Source organism: Dreissena polymorpha, chromosome 16, assembly GCF_020536995.1.
Source record: "Dreissena polymorpha isolate Duluth1 chromosome 16, UMN_Dpol_1.0, whole genome shotgun sequence".
Taxonomy (NCBI): domain Eukaryota; kingdom Metazoa; phylum Mollusca; class Bivalvia; order Myida; family Dreissenidae; genus Dreissena; species Dreissena polymorpha.
This window is the reverse complement of record NC_068370.1, coordinates 40,452,854-40,472,059: the sequence shown is the minus strand read 5'-3', so window position 1 is coordinate 40,472,059 and position 19,206 is coordinate 40,452,854. Positions and strand designations below refer to the sequence as shown.

Below are 19,206 nucleotides of genomic sequence, written 5' to 3'. Positions count from 1 at the left end.
TTCATTTTCAACCCTTAGATACTGATGAGCAGCAAACAGCATAAAACCTGAACAGACTGTGAGTTCATCGCAGGCTGTTCTGGTTTTATGCTGTTTGCACATAACCATTTTCATGTTGCTTCTGAGTGAGAAATGGTTAAATACATTTTCTAGATTACCTGTTTCCCTTCATCTATAAAACAAATAACCACAATTGAAAAATTGTTAATTTCAACAATACCCAAAAATTACAGTCTACATGTACAGCTCAATCAACATAATATTGAGCCACGTTCTGAGAAAACTGGGCTTAATGCATGTGCATGAAGTGTCGTCCCAGATTAGCCTGTGCAGTCCACACACTTTACGCACATGCATTAAGCCCAGTTTCTCAGAACAAGGCTCTTATCATTTAAGCCCTGATTGCCTATGCCCTTCACAATTATTTTTTTAAAGCCCTCTATTTTGGCATAAATAATAGGCTGGCTTTTGCCTTCCAATGTAGCATTCTATTCATGTCAATGTTATTTTATTCAGCTTTGCGGAATGATTATTTAAATGGCCAACTTTGCGCTTCCCAACTTTTGTTAGGTTAATTGATATGTAATGTTATTTCCTTTCATGAAATTGATTGTAAAGTGCTTCAGTGATTTGATAGCTCTTATCTGGATTGAAATTACTGTTTGAAATTATGTTTACTGTGTATTTTTGTGGTTCTGCATCGATATATGGGAAATGCGCCATTAAAGGTCATCGTTCTTGATTGAGCAAAGTCTGACACATGTTTGAGGCAATGAATTAATGTTACTTAATGCGTAGATCAAAATAGTTACATATATGCCATCCTTCGAAGAAGAGGGGGTATATTGCTTTGCTCATGTCGGTCGGTCCGTCGGTCGGTCCGTCCACCAGGTGGTTGTCATACGATAACTCATGAACGCTTGGGCCTAGGATCATGAAACTTCATAGGTACATTGAACATGACTCGCAGATGACCCCTATTGATTTTGAGGTCACTAGGGCAAAGTTCAAGGTCACGGTGACTCGAAATAATAAAATGGTTTTTGAATGATAACTCAAGAATGCATACGTGGCCAACAGGGCACACTCTAAACAATATTACTGAAGCAACTGGTCTGTAATCCTAAATCTATAATTATCAGTCCAATGAAACATCATCCTTTTAGTAAAATACAGTGGATCAGTAAAAATATTATCAGAATATGAGATTTTTTGTATATTTTGTATATTAAATATTGTGTTAATGTTTAATTTTGTTGATTTATATAAATATAAGCAGGACAGGGGAGGTAATACACTATTATATATTTCTTATATACAGGGGAAACAAATGCAATACGTTTAAATTTATTGTTACAGCATTTGCCTCCCTTGTAATATATTTAAATTTTACCAAATGTAAGGCTAACTGCATTTTTGTAATGCATTCTACTACTACTACTACTACTACTACTACTGCTGCTGCTGCTGCTACTACTACCACTACTACTACCCACCACCACCACCACCACCACCACCACCACCACCACCACCACCACCACCACCAAAAACGTATTCACACAATGGCTGCTTCTACAACTTATAGCCCATATAGGGGGGCATGCATGCTTTACAAACAGCCCTTGTTAAATATGCTTTAGCTAATACCTATACTTATATGCACTTCTGCAGGTCAGGAACAACCCTGCCAGCTATAAAGTAACGCAAGGTTTTGTGGTCTCATTAGTGGACAGGGTCGTTCCTGACCAGACTGTGCGAATGCGCAGGCTGGTCTGGTGCTATGCTTGCCACATAGGGCATAAACACATTTTCACATGATGCCAGTCAAATACAGATTTATGATCCGGAGATATAGCTTTTGATAATAATTTGGAGGGACAAAATTCTATGTAGAATTTTGAAATCTCATAATACATATTATGTTTCTCCTAATTGGACCAGACTAGAATCAAATTGTCTTATATTGTTAATTTGCCATTGAAGTGGGAAGAAATGAAATGCTATTAAACACAAGATTTCATAACATGCTTTACAACTAAAATGTTATTGATCTTACAGGAGATTAGATCACTGGTTAAATGTTCCACACTGTATATTAGAGAGTTAAAATGCAATTAAAACTAAAATACAATAATTTTATTTATTGATGCGTCCATTCTTTCTTTTCAGGAGGACTTCTTGGCGACTGATGAGCTGTTTGTAGACTACTTCAACATATTTCTAGCTCTACCGGTAAGTACTTATGAGCCTCCTTCTGGGAAAACAGGGCTTAATGCATTTGCATAGTGTTGTCCCATATTAGCCTGTGCAGTCCACACAGGCTTATCAGTAACAATACTTTCTGACTAGACTAGTTTTTCGTTTAGAAGAGACTTCCTAAAATAAAAATAAAATTGTGTAAAAGGGGAAATTGTCATCCCTGATTAGCCTGTGGAATCTGCACAGGCTAGTCTGGGACAACACTTTACAAACAGGGATTTTTTCAGCTCAGTTTTCCCAGAGCGAGGCTATTATATTCCTGCAAAATAGTTGTTTGCCCCAATTTAAAGAAAACATTTATAAATGTTCTTATACTGTCAGTAAGTGGACAACAAAATTATGCTTCAGTACTTTGTTTGCATGATGAACACCTAAGTGTTGCAGTAAGTTTTTATTTGTTTGTTTGTTCCTATTTCCTTAGTGTTAAACAGTATTTAAGTCATATCACTTGCAAGTTTAACTACTCGTTTATTTCCTGGGAAAACTGTGCCAAAATAAGAGGGTGTACTTAGAGAACATTATGTAACAGCTGCCCTAGGAGAATCAGATGGCTGGGGAAATGTCCATAGACATTATTTAATGAACGACCCAAACTGAAGTTATTACTATATGAAATTAATTATAATTCATTAAAAAGACAATGCAAAATCTGGGACTTGTTACGATATACGAGACATGATAAGACTCAGTGAGTAAGACGTAGTGAGATTTATTTCATGACAATCTTCCCTTTTATGACAGCTGTTCGACCATCAGCGATGTTTGCACATTTGAGGACGTTGTTATTGTAAACTCTTCAAAGTGGAGATTTTAGTGTTTGTTTTTGTGAGCATGCCAAAAGTCAGAACTCTTAATGGTGCAATAAAGCAAGCTAATGATTTTTCTGGGTGATTGATCTTTTAGTTGGTTGTAAATCGATTGAAATCTTTATTTACATATTTTAAAATATTTTTCTCCATGAAACTGTTTTATAAAATTAGCATATTCAAATTACAAAATGTTATAAAACAACTTTTTCTGAAGATAAAGACATTAAGATTCATATTTGATGGGAAATTCATCCATGGTCATAAAACAGAATTTTAAATTGTAACATGTAATTGAAAATTTAAAATGATTTAAATTGATTTTTGTTTGCATGATTGAACATTGATGTAGGAACAAATAAGCTGCAATTCAAATATGATAATATTAATGCAACTTTAAGAAGATTTAAACTCTATGTACTTTAATAAATGCATGTTGAACGTCAATGTACACCAATATTATTCCAGCACCAAGTGACAGCTAAAGTTTCTCAATACATTTGTTTAAAGAGACCTTTTAAATGTTGGGTAAATTGACAAAAGTGAAAAAAAAATGTTTCAGATTAGCACATTTTCGTTGTGGTTATGATATTTGCGATGAAACGGTAATACTCAGAACATTAACCATGTGCTCTAAAATATCCATTATGTGCGTTTTTTGACGATTTAAAAACCAGAAAATTATTAAGCGTTACAAAGGCTAAACAATTGAATTATTTGGGGAGTTCTGTTGTTATTGTAATATTTTGTGACATTACAAGGATTGCCTATATTAAGTACACCATTCACTCTATGCAGAGCAAAGATAGCCAAGTGGTTTACATGTTAGACTTTTACTCCAAGGGTCAAGTCCGGTTGAGGATTACTTTTTTTCTTTCTTAAATTTGATTCTTGTTTTTTACATGAGCAAAGCATTTAATGATAAACTTCAATACATGCCAAAGTTTGTGAAAATGTCCTTTTAAAATGAACTTGTTTTGCCACATGTAATTTTGACTTTTATTTTGTAACACAGCCTTTACCTATTCTCTAGGAAAACAGTGCTTAATGAATGCACGTAAAATGTCGTCCCAGGTTTGCCTGTGCAGAATGCAAATGTTAATCTGGAAGAAAACTTTCTGCTTAACCTGAATTATCCTATAGAAGAGGCTTCCTTTAAAAGGAAAATTCAAGAAAAAGGGAAAGTGTCGCCGATTAGCCTGTGCGGACTGCACTAATGCTTATCAGATTTTTTTCTTGTTCAAATTCGGGTCTGTTAGTGTCCCCATATTCCCAATGGGAAAAAGTAAATATTGTTCCCAAATGAGACCTAAAAATTTCCAATTGAATATTTAAGAAAAAAATAATATGTTTAAAATAAGTCTTAATATTTTATTCATGTCAAATTAAGTTTAAATTTATGTTAAATCTTAGCAAATATAGTATTAATATCACTTTTATTCTAACTTAAACGTATTTGTGAGCAAACATCAACAAACCTAATTTTCCAAATTTATTCAAAATGACACGATATTTCCCAATCCAATTATACCTGGTCCCATTCCCAAAATGGTGAGAAAACCTCCCTGCTTATGCACTAAGTCCAATTTTTATGTCCCTGGTAGGGTGGCATATAGCATTTTAACTGTCTGTTCGTCCGTCCGTCCAAAAACTTTAACATTGGCCATTACTTTTGCAATATTGAAGATATCAACTTGATATTTGGCATGCATGTGTATCTCGTGGAGCTGCACATTTTGAGTGGGGAAAGGTCAAGGTCATCCTTCAAGGTCAAAAGTAAAAAAATACAATCAAAGGGAAGTAATAGGCTTTAAAAGGGAGATAATTTCTAAACCTGGCAAATGATATATTGAAATTTTATTTCAAAGCGGCGCAAAAGAGTTCATTGTGTTTCTGACAAACACATTTCTTGTTCCATATTGAAATTTTATTTCAAAGCGGCACAAAAGGGTTCATTGTGTTTCTGACAAACACATCTCTTGTTCCATATCAAGGCTCATTACACACCAAATCGAAGGACAAGTGCTGTAGCTGTGATTGCATACTCACCAGAAGATGTGTTCTGGTTGTACATCAATAATGATTCGCATTTCCTATTGTGATTTTGATGAACATGAGTGACAAGATGAACCTTTAGAAAGGTGTTCAATTTCTAATGTTGCAAATATTCTGGGTACAAAATAGCATGATAGAACAATTTTTGTGAAATTGAACTTATCTTTCTAATGCCAACCATTTGTATATAAAATCGTAAAAATTAAAATTTGCAGAATAAAAAAATCTGTTGTGATAATAAAATTGTCTGTAAATTACAAACGCTATTAAATTAGATTTAATTTATGATGTGGGGTCATGCAGTTTAGCTTATCAAGAATTTGGACATAATTGCTTCTTTGGCATGCAGTTTAATACATTAATTGGTGAAAATTGACCTGTTCAAGGGAGGCTGTAATTGACATAGTGTTAGTGTTCAGTCACTTTTCATCTATTATTACCTAAATTACAATATAAGTGATGAAAAGAAGGATTCAAACTTTTTCTGACATTCTGACAAACACATCTCTTGTTTTAGCCTGTTCTCCTGGGAAAATGGGGCTTAATGCATGGGCTTAAGGTGTTGTCACAGATAATCCTGTGCATTCTGGGCATGCTTATCAGGGATGACACGTTTTGCCTAGATTAGATGTTCAGAACAGACTTTATTTAAACGAAAACTTCCATAGAAGCAGAGTTTTTTTCCTGATTAGCCTGTGGGACGACACTTTACACACATGCATCAGCTTTGATATTGTATTTTGTATATCCACATTCCAGACATTCCCAGAGCCGCTATGTTTCAACAAGGAGACAGGAGGATTCGAGGTGCTGAGTCCAGCCAAGAAGGAGCTTGCAAGGCAGATCAAGGAAGCCCTGCGCTCACAGAACCGGACGCCCCGGATCTATCGTATTGCCAAGAAACACAGCTTCATGGACATCCCACTGATCCCGATGGAAGACGACAAGGAGCCGAAAAATCTTGAGATTCACACTAGTTTTACTGTAACGGTACGCATTCATGTCTTTGGAAGTCATTGCTAAGATGTTTTGGAACATTAATTTGTTTAAAGTCTCTATAATGCTCAAAATCAACGAAAATTTTGTAAAGTATTTCGTAAAGTAAAGTTAACACCTAAACAATCAGTGTTCCATATAGCTATAGCCACATTTTCAACGCTAGATGTGGTATGATTACATAGATTTTTGTAGATACAAAATGCTCGTTTTTATTTTATTTGTGACCACAATTAATTCCATTTGAATTATCCGCGAATATATCTATTCATACGACACACAAACACCATGTTAGTGTTCATGTGTCGTATGACTAGATATCGTTGCGGGAAATTAAAATAGAAAAACAACGAGCATTTTGTATCTACAAATATCTATTTTACCAGACCACATCTGGCGTTGAAATTTCGGCAATTGCCATAAGGAACACTGATTTTTAATTGGTTAAGTTTATTTTACGAAATATTGTACGATATTGAGTAGTCATGTTACTTTAACTCGCATGAGGTGCTGTGGTGTTATGGATAGGGTGTCCGCCTAGCGACCAGGAGGTCATGGGTTCAATCCCCACTGTGGGAGCGTTCTTTAGATCTACCCTAAAGACACCAAGTACTGGTTCTAGGCCCAGGAAACGGACTCGAGAGCGTTTTAATAAGCCTGAGACTTTCAATGCAATGGAGCTAAAATAAATAGGTTTAAACTAACTCGCATGAGCACAGCATGCTCATTGGGAGCTTTTGTGATCAACGTTTGTCCATCTTAAGTCACTCCACAAGACACATTTATTGATCAGATTTCAAGTAATTAGGTTTGAAAATTATTCCTGCATTGGTTTAAAACTGGGACATGCAAACTAGGTCACAAGGTCAGGTTGTGAACATTCTAGAATTAAGATATTTTCCCCATGATCAATTAAAACTTGGTTAAAACATTTGTGCCAATGGTGTCTGAAGAAATTAGTTTTCATATGTAAGTAACAAAGTAATATTTACTACCGAATCAATATTATTTACAAATTCCAGTAACACAAACTGGAGGGTGTTCTTTATTAAGAGATAGGCTGAAATTTTGATAAGCTAATATGTGGACATCTACTAAAGTTACCATGCGCTGGTGTTGTCCTTTGTTGGATTTTCATGAAAGGTGGTTCCAATGTATTGCTCATATATACCATGTGAGGACTACACAAACCCGTCAACCTCATGGTCAAGATCAGAATTACAGGTTATATTTTTTAGAAAACAGTTTCATTAACTATTTTATATTTAATGTTCCCCTTTAAAAGATTTTGAATGAAAGTGGCTGCAAATGTGCCAAAGGCTTTATGTAGTCACATCGTTTTAAGGTCAATATCTCCCTTGAAGATCAAAATTATCACAGCGTAGGATAAAGCTGTTCTTTAGACTGTATTGTTTGAAAATCACTTTGGTATGTTTCTTACAAATTATTGTATGAAATTGTATTATAGAATTAAAAGATATACGTTTAACAACAAAATTGATGGTCATTTTAAACTGATTTATCTTCCTCACAATGGTAAACTTGCAAATGAAATGGTATCATCTTGGATACACTATAAAAGGTAACCTTAATTAATTTCCAATAAACTATCTTTTGACGTTCATATTTTATATAGAGGCCATTAAAATGTGGCATTTTATAAATTGTGTCTATTAGCTACCGCTGGTTGAGATGTCTGTTTATTGATGAGATAAAATTCCTAAGATGATAAACTAGTTTTCAATTTAGTAGGTGAGAAGTTTATAACAACAGTAACTAGATGGGGATGTTAAGGCCATTTGGCTATGTGCACTAGCTGAACCAAGGGGTGGGATGCATCATGTCCCCCCTTTGATTATGTAAAAATAAAATGTTTTTGAATTTGCATGGTTCGGTTACACGCTTCTATTAATAATTGTTTTACTTAAAAACGTAAACAAGTCAGATAGCAATAGATTTCTGCTTGTAACAAACAGAGGAATAAAACGATTGTTTTTATTTTTCTCTAACTACAGAACATATAAAATTTAATGACTAGCACAAATTGTCAGAACATATAAAATATAACGAATAGCACAAATTATAATTGGGAAAATAGTAACGTGGTTGACTTGTTTGTATCAGACATTTTGTAATGATTTTTGTTAAAAAGGTAGAGTTTAAATATGATGCATTTCATTTGACCACATTTACTCACACCTAACGTCACACGTTTGTTTGTTACTAAAGAATGCAAAACTACATAAATAGTAATTATCGGCTTTTGACGACATTATACAATTAACACGCTACCCGCAAAGGACAAACGTGTAATTATCGGTTTTGAGGCTCCATGCGCAGACGACAAAGGTGTAAAATTACGCTCAGTATTGTGCATTTTTGACTTCGGATTAAAGATTGATAATAAGGTGCGAATTATAGTGTTGGGACCGACAGAATCACTTCCAATTAACGATTTCTTCGGTTTAACGAAGTTCGGATTAACAATAAAATTTTATGTTAAACAAAGAAGAACCAAAATCGGGACCCGAAAAATACTTCGAAATAACGATGACTTCATATTATCGGTGTTCGAAATAACAGTGTTGAAGTGTATTGGCATATTAAAAATAAAAAAATAATGAACAAAATGTTGCATTTTGCGTGCTTACTTGTCTATAATGTTCATAAAGTCACAATCATCATCCATAGTTCTAAAGTGTCTATTGGGATAAAGAGAAACACATCAGGTGTCTGCTGTAAAAATGGATTTACATGCTCACTAAATATGTCTTCGTTTACTGGTATACAAGTATGTAGCATGTTGCATACAAGTCTTCCTTATTAATTGAATACCCAATCCAAATACAATGATAAGAACATAAACCTATTAAGACTAGAAAGCTTTCCTTATGTCACTTCAATTTGTGTTTCCTACATTAAAAGCCAACAAGTATGGCTGCACCATCAAATGCTTACCATGCTTTAGTCTAAAAGACATTGATCTGCTTTTGTATGGCTCCATCACACCAGATCTTTGCAGTGGTTGGTGCTCCACATTGTTGGGGTCAACTGAATGCATGTTGGCTTTCAATAAATACTGAGTTGCTGTTTTTAAATAAGTTCATTTTATCATAATATTAATCTGTCTGAATACTGTTAACAGCATGAAGTGTGTATTTTTATTTCCTTGGCTTTTACCAACACAGGTGGCATGTAGCATTTGGCCCATCCGTCTGTTTGTTCATCCATTTGAAGTTAACCCAAACAGGGAATGTTTCATCTGACTCTAATAAGGATTCCTACAAAGCTTGGATGTTGTCTTTGCACACTGTCAACACACCCAAATGACCAAGTTGTTTTGACCTGTTTTGATGTTTACAATCATTTGGACTTGGACTAATTCAGATGGTCTAAAGTTCTTGCCAAAGCCAAAATGACGCTTTTCTTTTATTATCACTACTGCTTGAATTAAATATTTTATACTTGTATGGATCTATGACCATTCTCAAGAAAACCATATCAACTGACCTCATTTCAACTTTAACATACACCTACTTTTGGACTAATTAAAATTGGCTGATTACTCAATACCGACAAGGCTTCTACTTGGGGCATCAGTGTTTATTGAACCCAGCATTTCTGTTTATTGTAAAATTAGAATAAAAGGGAGAAAGTTGTAAGTCACCTTACATAGTCTAAATTTAAACATTTTATGTTCTCAAGTCACTAAGAAAAGATCAACTTCAATTTGATTTGCCATAACATAATTACAGTATTTTCAACATTATTAAAAGTCTTGTTTCAAAGCCATAAGGCTGCATAGAAAACTGCTGTTATGCTATTGCAATATATTTGTTCAAAGTTTGTTACCTATGGAGTTATTTCAATTATTTTTTGGCACATCTATTGTTTTTCATTTCCTCTTACAATCTTGTCATCTAAGCCAGTGATAAGAATTCCTCTGATGTTGTCTTGAGTGATGCAAATGGCAAAGGTTCCAATTATAAGGCAATTAAACATTGACATTTTCCTGGGCAAATAATCAATTATGGATCTTGCTTTCACAGCAGCAAGTTTCCATGCAGTTAATTGGTCCTGTTATCATTTGATGAATTTCCAAGACTTTGATCAATTTGTTATTGGAAACAATCGTTTTCCTTATTGCAGAATGGTCATGGAAGCTTTAATGCAAATCAATTAATTTGTCTCTCCATTCCTGAAACATATTTGCAAAGTGATACTTATATTATATGTTAGGCTTTATTGCACAATTTGATTGACAATTTCAGTATTGTTTTACTTATTAATTTGATGTTCATGAATTTAATATTTTGTTTTATGCCTGTAACAGTTTATTGCAATTATGCAATGTCTAGCAAGGAGCCAGGAATTTATCAAATTACACTGATTTAGAATATCCTAATGTATTTTGTCAGGAATTGAATTATAATTTTATCACCGTCTGTTGCAGATGCTAAACAAAAAGCAGGGGGGTCCACTGCATTTGGTTAAACATTTAATGATATGTGCCTTGTTCTGGGAAAACTGGGCTTAATGCATGTTTGTCAAGTGTGCAGTAAGCACAGGCTAATCAAGGAAGACATTTTACGCCTTAGCATTATTTTTTGTTTAAAGAAAGTCTCTTCTTAGCAAAAATCCAGGATAGGCAGAAAGTGTTGTCATTTATAAGCCTGCACAGACTGCACAGGCTAATGCTCATGCATTTTAACCATTGCCATTGCAGACCCTAAACAAGGAGCAAGGTATCCACTGGGTCAAGGCTGAGAGACTGCCCTCCTTTCTGGAGAGTGAGCTCTACCTGGAGTACAGGCTCGCCAAACTCCTCTCCCAGGCCCGCATAACGGGGGAGCACGGCGAATACGTGCTCATGAAGATTGACTTCAAACCCCGGCCCGACAAGGTGATGGTGATTGAAAACATATTGCTGTTCAATTGACTAATGTATGTTGTTTTCTGCTCATCAGTAACTTAGGGTTGGAAATGAAGACTTTAAAACTTGCATCTGTTAACATAGGTCTTAAATTTAATTTGGTTTTAAAAGGGGCTGAAAAATAGTGAAAAAGCATAGCTGAGTAGTTAAGTGTTAAACTAATGATGAAACATTATTTCAGGCTAAAAAGAAGAAAGATGATGAGGAAATCAAGGTGGATCCAAAGGAAGCCCTCATGGTTGACATGTACGTCTGTATGGGTAACGCCTCCACCACCGAGACTGACGCATGGTATGCCACTGCTAAAATAGCAACAGAACGAGTCACAGTGACCACCCCATCGCGCCCCGGTAGTGAGCGGCCAAGACCTCTGTCCAGTACCCGTCCCACTAGTGCCCGACCGTCCAGTGCGTATAGTGATCCGTACAACAGGTCTGACAGTGGCATAGGTTCGTCAGTGCGAAGTTCTACACAGACATCCAAATATATTTCTCAGTACCATCAGAAATATCCTATGACGGAATCTGATGCTGATTTGCTTAAAAGTAAATTGTATTCCACTGATGGTAAACCAACTACGCCCAGGATCAGTGATAAGTTATGTGTGGTGGATCAGAGTCGCCCCTACAGCTCCATTGTGTATTCCGTACCGAAAGGCAGCGGAAGTGTAGAGTCTATGAATGACAGCGATCTGGGAATTTACGACGATGTCAAGAGAGATAATGATGATGAGAAAGATTCAGGGAAAGGCGATGATGAGGCTGTTGATGTGAACGACAGTATGGCTACTGAGACGGAGGTTCACGTACAGACTGTTTTTGTTGAGAGCCTTGACGATGCAGGTGCTATTGTTGTCGGGGCTGTGATGAAGAGAGCGATAGGCAGATTAAAGAATATGGATGACAAAGAGGTAGGAAAAATGCCTGAAATTCAGGGAATATTTCCTGATCCAAGCTTTTCAAATATATGCATAGAGTCACTAGAAAGAATGATCTTTGTTGAAGAGCATATACACAAGGCTGGGATAGAGGAGAAAAAAGAATCAGAACAAAAAATTAGCGAACAAATGCGGAAAAACGTCGAAGAGGAGAGTGACGTAGATTCGTTGCTAGATAGTGAAGAGGATTACGAAGAAGGGGACACATTTTTCCGGAAGCATAAGCACAGGACGTACAGCCTGTGTACGAGGAAGGGGGTGGAGCAGTTCAAGAAGTTCCTGAAGGGAACGCTCGGGGAACGGAACTGGAAACTCTGGGTGGACATTGACAGGATGAGGCTGATGGCAAACGAAGATGAAATACTCCTGTAAGTTGTTGTGATGAGACCTTTCTCTCCAAATGTGTATATTTGAGCAGTGATCTTGGAAAACAGGGCTTAATACATGAGAGTTAAGTGTTGTCCTGTGCAGTCTGCTCATGCTAATCAGGGACATCACTCTCTGCCTAGACTGGATTTTTATTTAGAAGAGACTTACTGTAAACAAAAAAAAATATAAAAGCAGAAAGTGTTGTCCCTGATAAGCATGTGCAGAGTGCAGAGGCTTTTCTGGGACAACACTTAACACACATGGATTTAGTGTCGTTTTTCATAAGAGCTGCTTTTTAACTCTGTTAAATAATTCTTTTCAATGATCGTTACCCAGGAATTTTTAAAAGAAAAATCTCCCAACTCCCCCATCCCAAACAAAACACTCAGCCTCCCCCCCAATAGTAATCCATTAAAAAAAGTGCAAAACCTGTTGAAAATAAAACTTGAATGTCATCTTATTTTATTATTTGACAACTTGATTTTAATTTAAAGAAAAGGTTTCCCTCAATTAAAAAAAATACACCAATAATTTTTTAAAACAAAAGAAAGATCTAATTGTTCTCCGCACTGAAAAGTTTTTAATCAGTAACCAAATATTACAGCCCACGCTTTTGACAGAGAGGAATAACATTAGGTTGTACATGAAGTCTAAATAAATGAGAGCTGTTTTATTTAAAAATACTTTATGGAATAATGTTATTTGATAAACCAATATATCGCAGATGTATATAGCACATATTGCAAAGTTGAAGAATATAACAAGTTTTAAGATTGCCTAACTATGCTAATGCATACATTTATAAATGTGTGAATGCGTTGACCAGTTATGATGTGATCTGGAAATATCTTGATCATGATAAATGGATTTTGGCAAACCACCATATAAGGGATATCTAGTGTCCAGCATAATTTTGCTGCAAGTAATATGTATTATTGGGATTTTTCATAACCCCCTAAAGTCCATGAGTACCTGTGTTCATACCAATGAATTTTCATGAATGCCTTAAAGCCTACACTAACATGTGCTAATATAAAGGGAAATTCATGAATGCCCCAAACTCCAGCAGGTATTTATGATAATATAAATGATTTTTTTTGGATGCCCTAAAAACCTAGAGGTTCCTAAATTTCATTAACTCCCCAAAAGTCCTAAAGGTACCTGTAATAATTTTAAGGAAAGTTCATAAACTGCGTACACCTCTGCAGGTACCTGTGCTGGTTACGGGAACACTACCACAAGCCGGGAGCCGAGTTTGAGCTGACCCCTGAGCAGAAGGCCCAGATGGGTCTAGGGGAGCCCTCAGCATGGACCCTAGAGAAACTGCTGGGAGTACAGAACATGCTGGCGGAGCCCTTACTGCTCTACTGGTAGGACTTGTTTTGAACTAGTAGGGGGAAATATTTGTTTACTGTACTATTTAGTATTTTTATGCCCCCGAAGGAGGGCATATAGTGATTGCACTGTCCGTCCGTCTGTCTGTCCGTCTGTCTGTCCGTCACACTTTGCGTTTAGGTTTTGAAAAATGCTCATAACTACTATGTCGCTTCAGATGTAACCTTCATATTTGGTATGCATGTGTATATGGACAAGGCCTTTCCATACGCACACAAATTTTGACCCCTGTGACCTTGACCTTGAACTTAAGGTCCGCATTTAGGTTTCGAAATCTGAGTTTAGGTTTCGAAAAATGCTCATAACTTCTAACAAAGCGTTTATAGTGGGCATATGCCATCCTATGGTGAGAGCTCTTGTTTTGGTGTTTTTTTGTTTTTTTTTACAAGGCTAAATTAAGGGTAAATCTGTCAGTCCAGCACTTCTACCTAATTAACCTACTAGAGTTTACAAAAGTAAAAAATAGTCAATATTTTGCAAGTAGGGATCCCCATTACCATACATTTTTTAAGAGCATTCTAGACTGATTGCATTTAAGAAAATTAATAAAAATGATTTGTAATGTGATATGAAAGAAAGAACTTCACAAAAATCAAAGTTTACTTTTTTTAAACATATTTTTGGAGTTTTTATATGATGATTGTAGCCTACCTTGAGGCAAGTTTCCCATTGTAGTCTCCAATCTTAAAACATAACTGTGATTTCTTGGTGAACATATATGCATTCCCAGCACACAGGTCGAGTAACCAGCAATTGTCATTAACTCAAAACATGTCTTCTAGAAAATCAAGATGATTTTTTAGAGAGTATATGATTACACATCTATATAATTTAGTATCCATTTACCTTGACAATAACGACTGGGTCCAGTTAAAATACCAAATCATTTGTAAAAATTGTGTTAAATTTGATGACCTGTGTGAACTTCGAAAATTTAAACAATGCTGTTACAAAATGATTACAGCCATAATACATCTTAAGTTTAACTCTGAATGTTTTGGGAATGTTAAGTTTATCTTCAGATATTTCTGGAACAGTAAGTTAGCTTCAGTTGTTTCTAGAATGTTAAGTTTAGTGTCATATGGTTCTGTAATGTTCAGTATAGCTTCCGATATTTTTAGAATGCTAAGTTTAGCTTCAGATGTTTCGTAAACATTAAGCTTAGCTTCACATGTTTTTGGAATGCTAAATTAGCTTCAGATGTTTCGGGAATTTTAAGTTTAGCTTCAGATGATTCTGGATTGTTAAAATGAGCTTTTTTTAGATGTGTCTATAATGTTCAGTTTAACTTCAGAGGTTTTTGGAATGTTTTGTTAACCTTTTCAACGTTTACTATTTGTTGTGTGTGGATGTTTCTAGAATAATGCACTTTCACTAATAATAGTTGAATCAACCATTTTTAGGGCCCCCAGGTTCCTACTGAAGCAGATGATGCGTTCCAACCCGGACCGCAACCTGCTGTATCAGCACCTGAAGCATATGAAGGCCCCATCAGGCGTGGAGCCCTCGCCCCCCACAGCCCCCCTGCTGCCCCTGAGGCCCAAATCCTGCCTGCCGAGGATCAGGAAACCTGAACTGACCATCTCTCCTCATGTGGTACAAGCTTATGGATCATTATGCTCATTTCAGTCTTCAGAATAATTTGTTTGTGTATTTTTATGCTCCCCCAAAATTTTTTTGGGGGGGGAGCATATAGTCGCCGCTTCGTCTGTCCGTCCGTCTGTCCGTGTGTCCGTCCGTGCACAATTTTTGTCCGGCTATTTCTCAGCAACTAATGACCGGAATTCAATAATTTTTTTATGGGAAGCTCACTACCAAGAGGAGATGTGCATATTATCAGCGGGTTTTGGTCGGATGATTTTTCACAGAGTTATGGCCCTTTGAAATTTTCCATTAACTGTACATATAGTGCAATTCTTGTCCGGGCTATTTCTCAGCAACTAATGTCCGGAATTCAATGAAACTTTATGGGAAGCTTCACTAACAAGAGGAGATGTGCATATTATCAGCGGGTTTTGATCGGATGATCTTTCACAGAGTTATGGCCCTTTGAAATTTTCCATTAACTGTTCATATAGTGCAATTCTTCTCCGGGCTATTTCTCAGCAACTAATGACCGGAATTTAATGAAACTTTATGGGAAGCTTCACTACCAAGAGGAGATGTGCATATTATCAGCGGGTTCTTGTCGGATGATTGTTCACAGAGTTATGGCCGTTTGAAATTTTCCACTAACTGTACATATAGTGCAATTCTTGTCCGATCTATTTCTCAGCAACTTATTACGGGAGTTCAATGAAACTTTATGGGAAGCTTCACTACCAAGAGGAGATGTGCATATTATCAGCCAGTTCTGGTCGGATGATTTTGTACAGAGTTATGGCCCTTTGAAATTTTCTATAAACTGTACATATTGTACATAGTGCAATTCTTGTCCGGGCTATTTCTTCCCAACTACTGACTGGAATACAATGAAGCTTTATGGGAAGCTTAACTACCTTGTGGAGATGAGCATGTTATTTGTGGGTTCTGGTTAGATGATTTATTTAGAGAGTTATGGCCCTTTGAAATTTTTAAGTTGCTTAACCATCCATCGTATTATTTTGTCCAAAGTTATGCCCCTCAAGACGTTTCCTTTTATCTGAATATATAGTGCAATATTGTGACAAAAAAACCCTTTGGGGAGCATCACCCGTCCCCGACGGTTTCTTGTTTCTTGCACAGCATAGTCCCATTTAAAGACAAATATGTACACATGAGTTTTTAAAAAAAATGAGTGTGTTTTAAGATCAGGATCAACTGTGTTTTTTTTTTAATCTGCATAAAAAAATCTGTAGTAAAGTGAATAGATTTCAGGAATTGTAAAATTGTTTTTAAAAATATTTTTTTATATAATTAAGCTTGGTCTAAATGTGGGAAATACAGTTAGTAAAAATCCAGAGTTTCATGTAACATGTATCTCTTATGGAATGATATTTCTTTATATATGTGTTTTTTAGAGGCAAACTCAATTTACAATTTTTTTTAAGGGGATATAGTAAATATTCAGGTAGAGCTAAAGAAGACAAAAAAACCTATGTTACAATGTCAAGTTAAATATCTAACTTTGTATAAACTCTTAGCTTTTGCTTTGGTACACGCCTTCTAAATATTCATACAATATTCCACCTCTGTTCAGGTGCACTCCCTGCCAGGGTTTCAGCCTGTCATCACAGACACCTCCCCGCCTGTGGGCATGAAGAGAGCCTACGCAGAGCCCACACTGAAGTTCATTGAAGCGTGGCAGCGTGAACAGATGGTGCACACCCAGCTTCTGTCCCCTAGCCTGCAGGTGGACCGCACGTCAACTCCACGACTGAGACGACCAATGTCTGCAAAGTAATTTTTGATTACATGTTAATAAGTGCAATTATATTTGGTAGTAAACCAAGAAAGCACAGCCACTCTGCATGCACATCAGTGTACTTCAACTACTATAAAGAGAAGAATGCACACAATTTATATTTCATATTTTTTTTATTTTTTTTTCAAGGATTTTTAAAGTCTGCCAAGTAATTTTTTTAAGATTGAGACCTTTTTTAAAATATTTAAAAGTTAAGTCGAAAACTATCCACATTCTGTTGTAAAGTCTGTAAAATGTTTCTGTTACACACCTAGATTGCATAATGTGTTCGATTCTGAAAAAAGATTAGGAATTGCTCGTCTTACCTGCATTTTTGTTGAAAAGAGAGATCCTTTAAACAGAAAATCCATAAAAGTGGAAAGTGTTAATGTCCCTGTTTAGCCTTTGCAGACTGCACATGCTAGTCTGGATCCACTGATAATGCACTTGCATTTAGCCCAATTTTTCCAGAACAAGGCTCAATGTCTGCTGTATAATAGTATAGAAACTGTTCTTCTTTCAGGACAAATACCACTCAACACCTCAACATGTCCTTTAAGCAGAGGCCAAAGTCGGCAATTGTAAAACCATCCACCACATGCCCATCCACTGGTCGTTCTACCTCGTCCCGTATATCTGTGGAATCTGCAACAGGCCGTGTAAGAGTGAAGTCCTCTCCTGGGGTGGCGGAGGGGATGCCTTCCCCTCGGTCAAGGTCATCGGGTACAACAAGGTCAAGGCCATCATCGGCCGCTTCAAGTATACGCTCAGTCAGGTAGGGAGTGAGATCTTAAATAACATGTAAAAAGTATTTATGAGTTTATTTCTTCTTTTCTAGCATGATAGTAAATTAAAATGGCACTTAATATAATTTCATTTAAGTCCTTATATTAAGGCTTATTATTTAAACAGTTAATGGGGTTCAAGGAAAATTAAAAACCAATTTATGCAAATATTAAGACATTTAAGTAATAGATAATTGATTCCTAAAATCAGCCCTGCTTACAAAGGTACGGAGAGTGTAGGTTATCTGACTTTTGCCTCAGTAAATTACTTCTGTTCAACTGCACACAAAATCCAAACAAACAACATTCATATTTTTGTGTGGTAATACTATTTCCAAAAAAGGATCTAATTGATTCCAATGATTATTTTACCTGCGAGTCCTGTGTCCTGTACTCACAGAAACCTCTAGGGATGCAAATTTTCAAATTATGTGAGTCCCAAAAATGCATTGAAATTAAAAAAAAAAATATATCGTTTAATATTTGGACTCATTTTTTCAATTCGGGGACTCATAGATTTGCAAGTTATCGAGTCCCAGGACTCGGATGAGAAAATTTGTAAAAATATCACAGAATTCATAGGAAGGTAGTATAAGTTTTCTCTAGTGATTGTCTCATTTATTGTTTTGTCCATTAATGGTGATAAACAGAGCTATAATGTGATGATGGGATTGATGAGGATTGAAAAACAATCAGCAAAAATGTGTCTTTCAGTGACAAAAATTCTCTTCCCTCATTAAAACAGATACGGAATTGTGAAGACTTGAATATATAATAAATCTTATCTTGTACATTCAAACCAATACAGTAGTGATCTGTTTTGATTTGTTTTTTCCAACAAATGCTTGCTTTAATTGTGTATGGATTTTAGCAAGGATCCATAGAGAAATGTACTATGATGCCCTCAAAAATCACAACTATCACATACAAATTACTATAATTTGATTAGCCTGTGTGGACTGCACAGGCTATTCTTTGGCGACACTTTATACACATGCATTAAACCCCCTTTTCACAAGAGCATTGCCCAAATATATCATCTATCTAGTACATTCAAACCTCTAGTGATCTGTTTTGGTTTGGATTTTCAAAATAATTATTTTTTTTGTATTGTATATGCATTTTAGCAAGGTTTGAAGCGAAATGTACTATGATGTCTTTTAAATCGCAGCTATGACATGCAAATCACTATAATGTGAAGATGGTGGGATGTTTTACAAACAGCCTGTGTACAAATTCAGCAGTATTAAGTCTTATTTAACAAAAAGTCCATTAGATGTATAGAGTTA

At 35.9% G+C, this 19,206-nt stretch overlaps 1 protein-coding gene across 7 annotated transcripts in view; it reads left to right on the top strand.

Moving 5' to 3' along the window:
• Nucleotides 1-19,206, top strand: part of LOC127861589 (regulator of G-protein signaling 22-like) — a 93,598-nt gene that overhangs the window by 54,204 nt on the left and 20,188 nt on the right. For all 7 annotated transcript variants that reach the window (XM_052400205.1, XM_052400204.1, XM_052400202.1 and 4 more), the window contains 8 exons: nucleotides 2,170-2,232; nucleotides 5,880-6,110; nucleotides 10,843-11,019; nucleotides 11,231-12,354; nucleotides 13,564-13,725; nucleotides 15,154-15,346; nucleotides 16,929-17,128; nucleotides 17,656-17,907. In XM_052400205.1, the coding sequence (XP_052256165.1) occupies nucleotides 2,170-2,232; nucleotides 5,880-6,110; nucleotides 10,843-11,019; nucleotides 11,231-12,354; nucleotides 13,564-13,725; nucleotides 15,154-15,346; nucleotides 16,929-17,128; nucleotides 17,656-17,907 (2,402 nt within the window). The remainder of the gene's footprint in view (nucleotides 1-2,169; nucleotides 2,233-5,879; nucleotides 6,111-10,842; nucleotides 11,020-11,230; nucleotides 12,355-13,563; nucleotides 13,726-15,153; nucleotides 15,347-16,928; nucleotides 17,129-17,655; nucleotides 17,908-19,206) is intronic.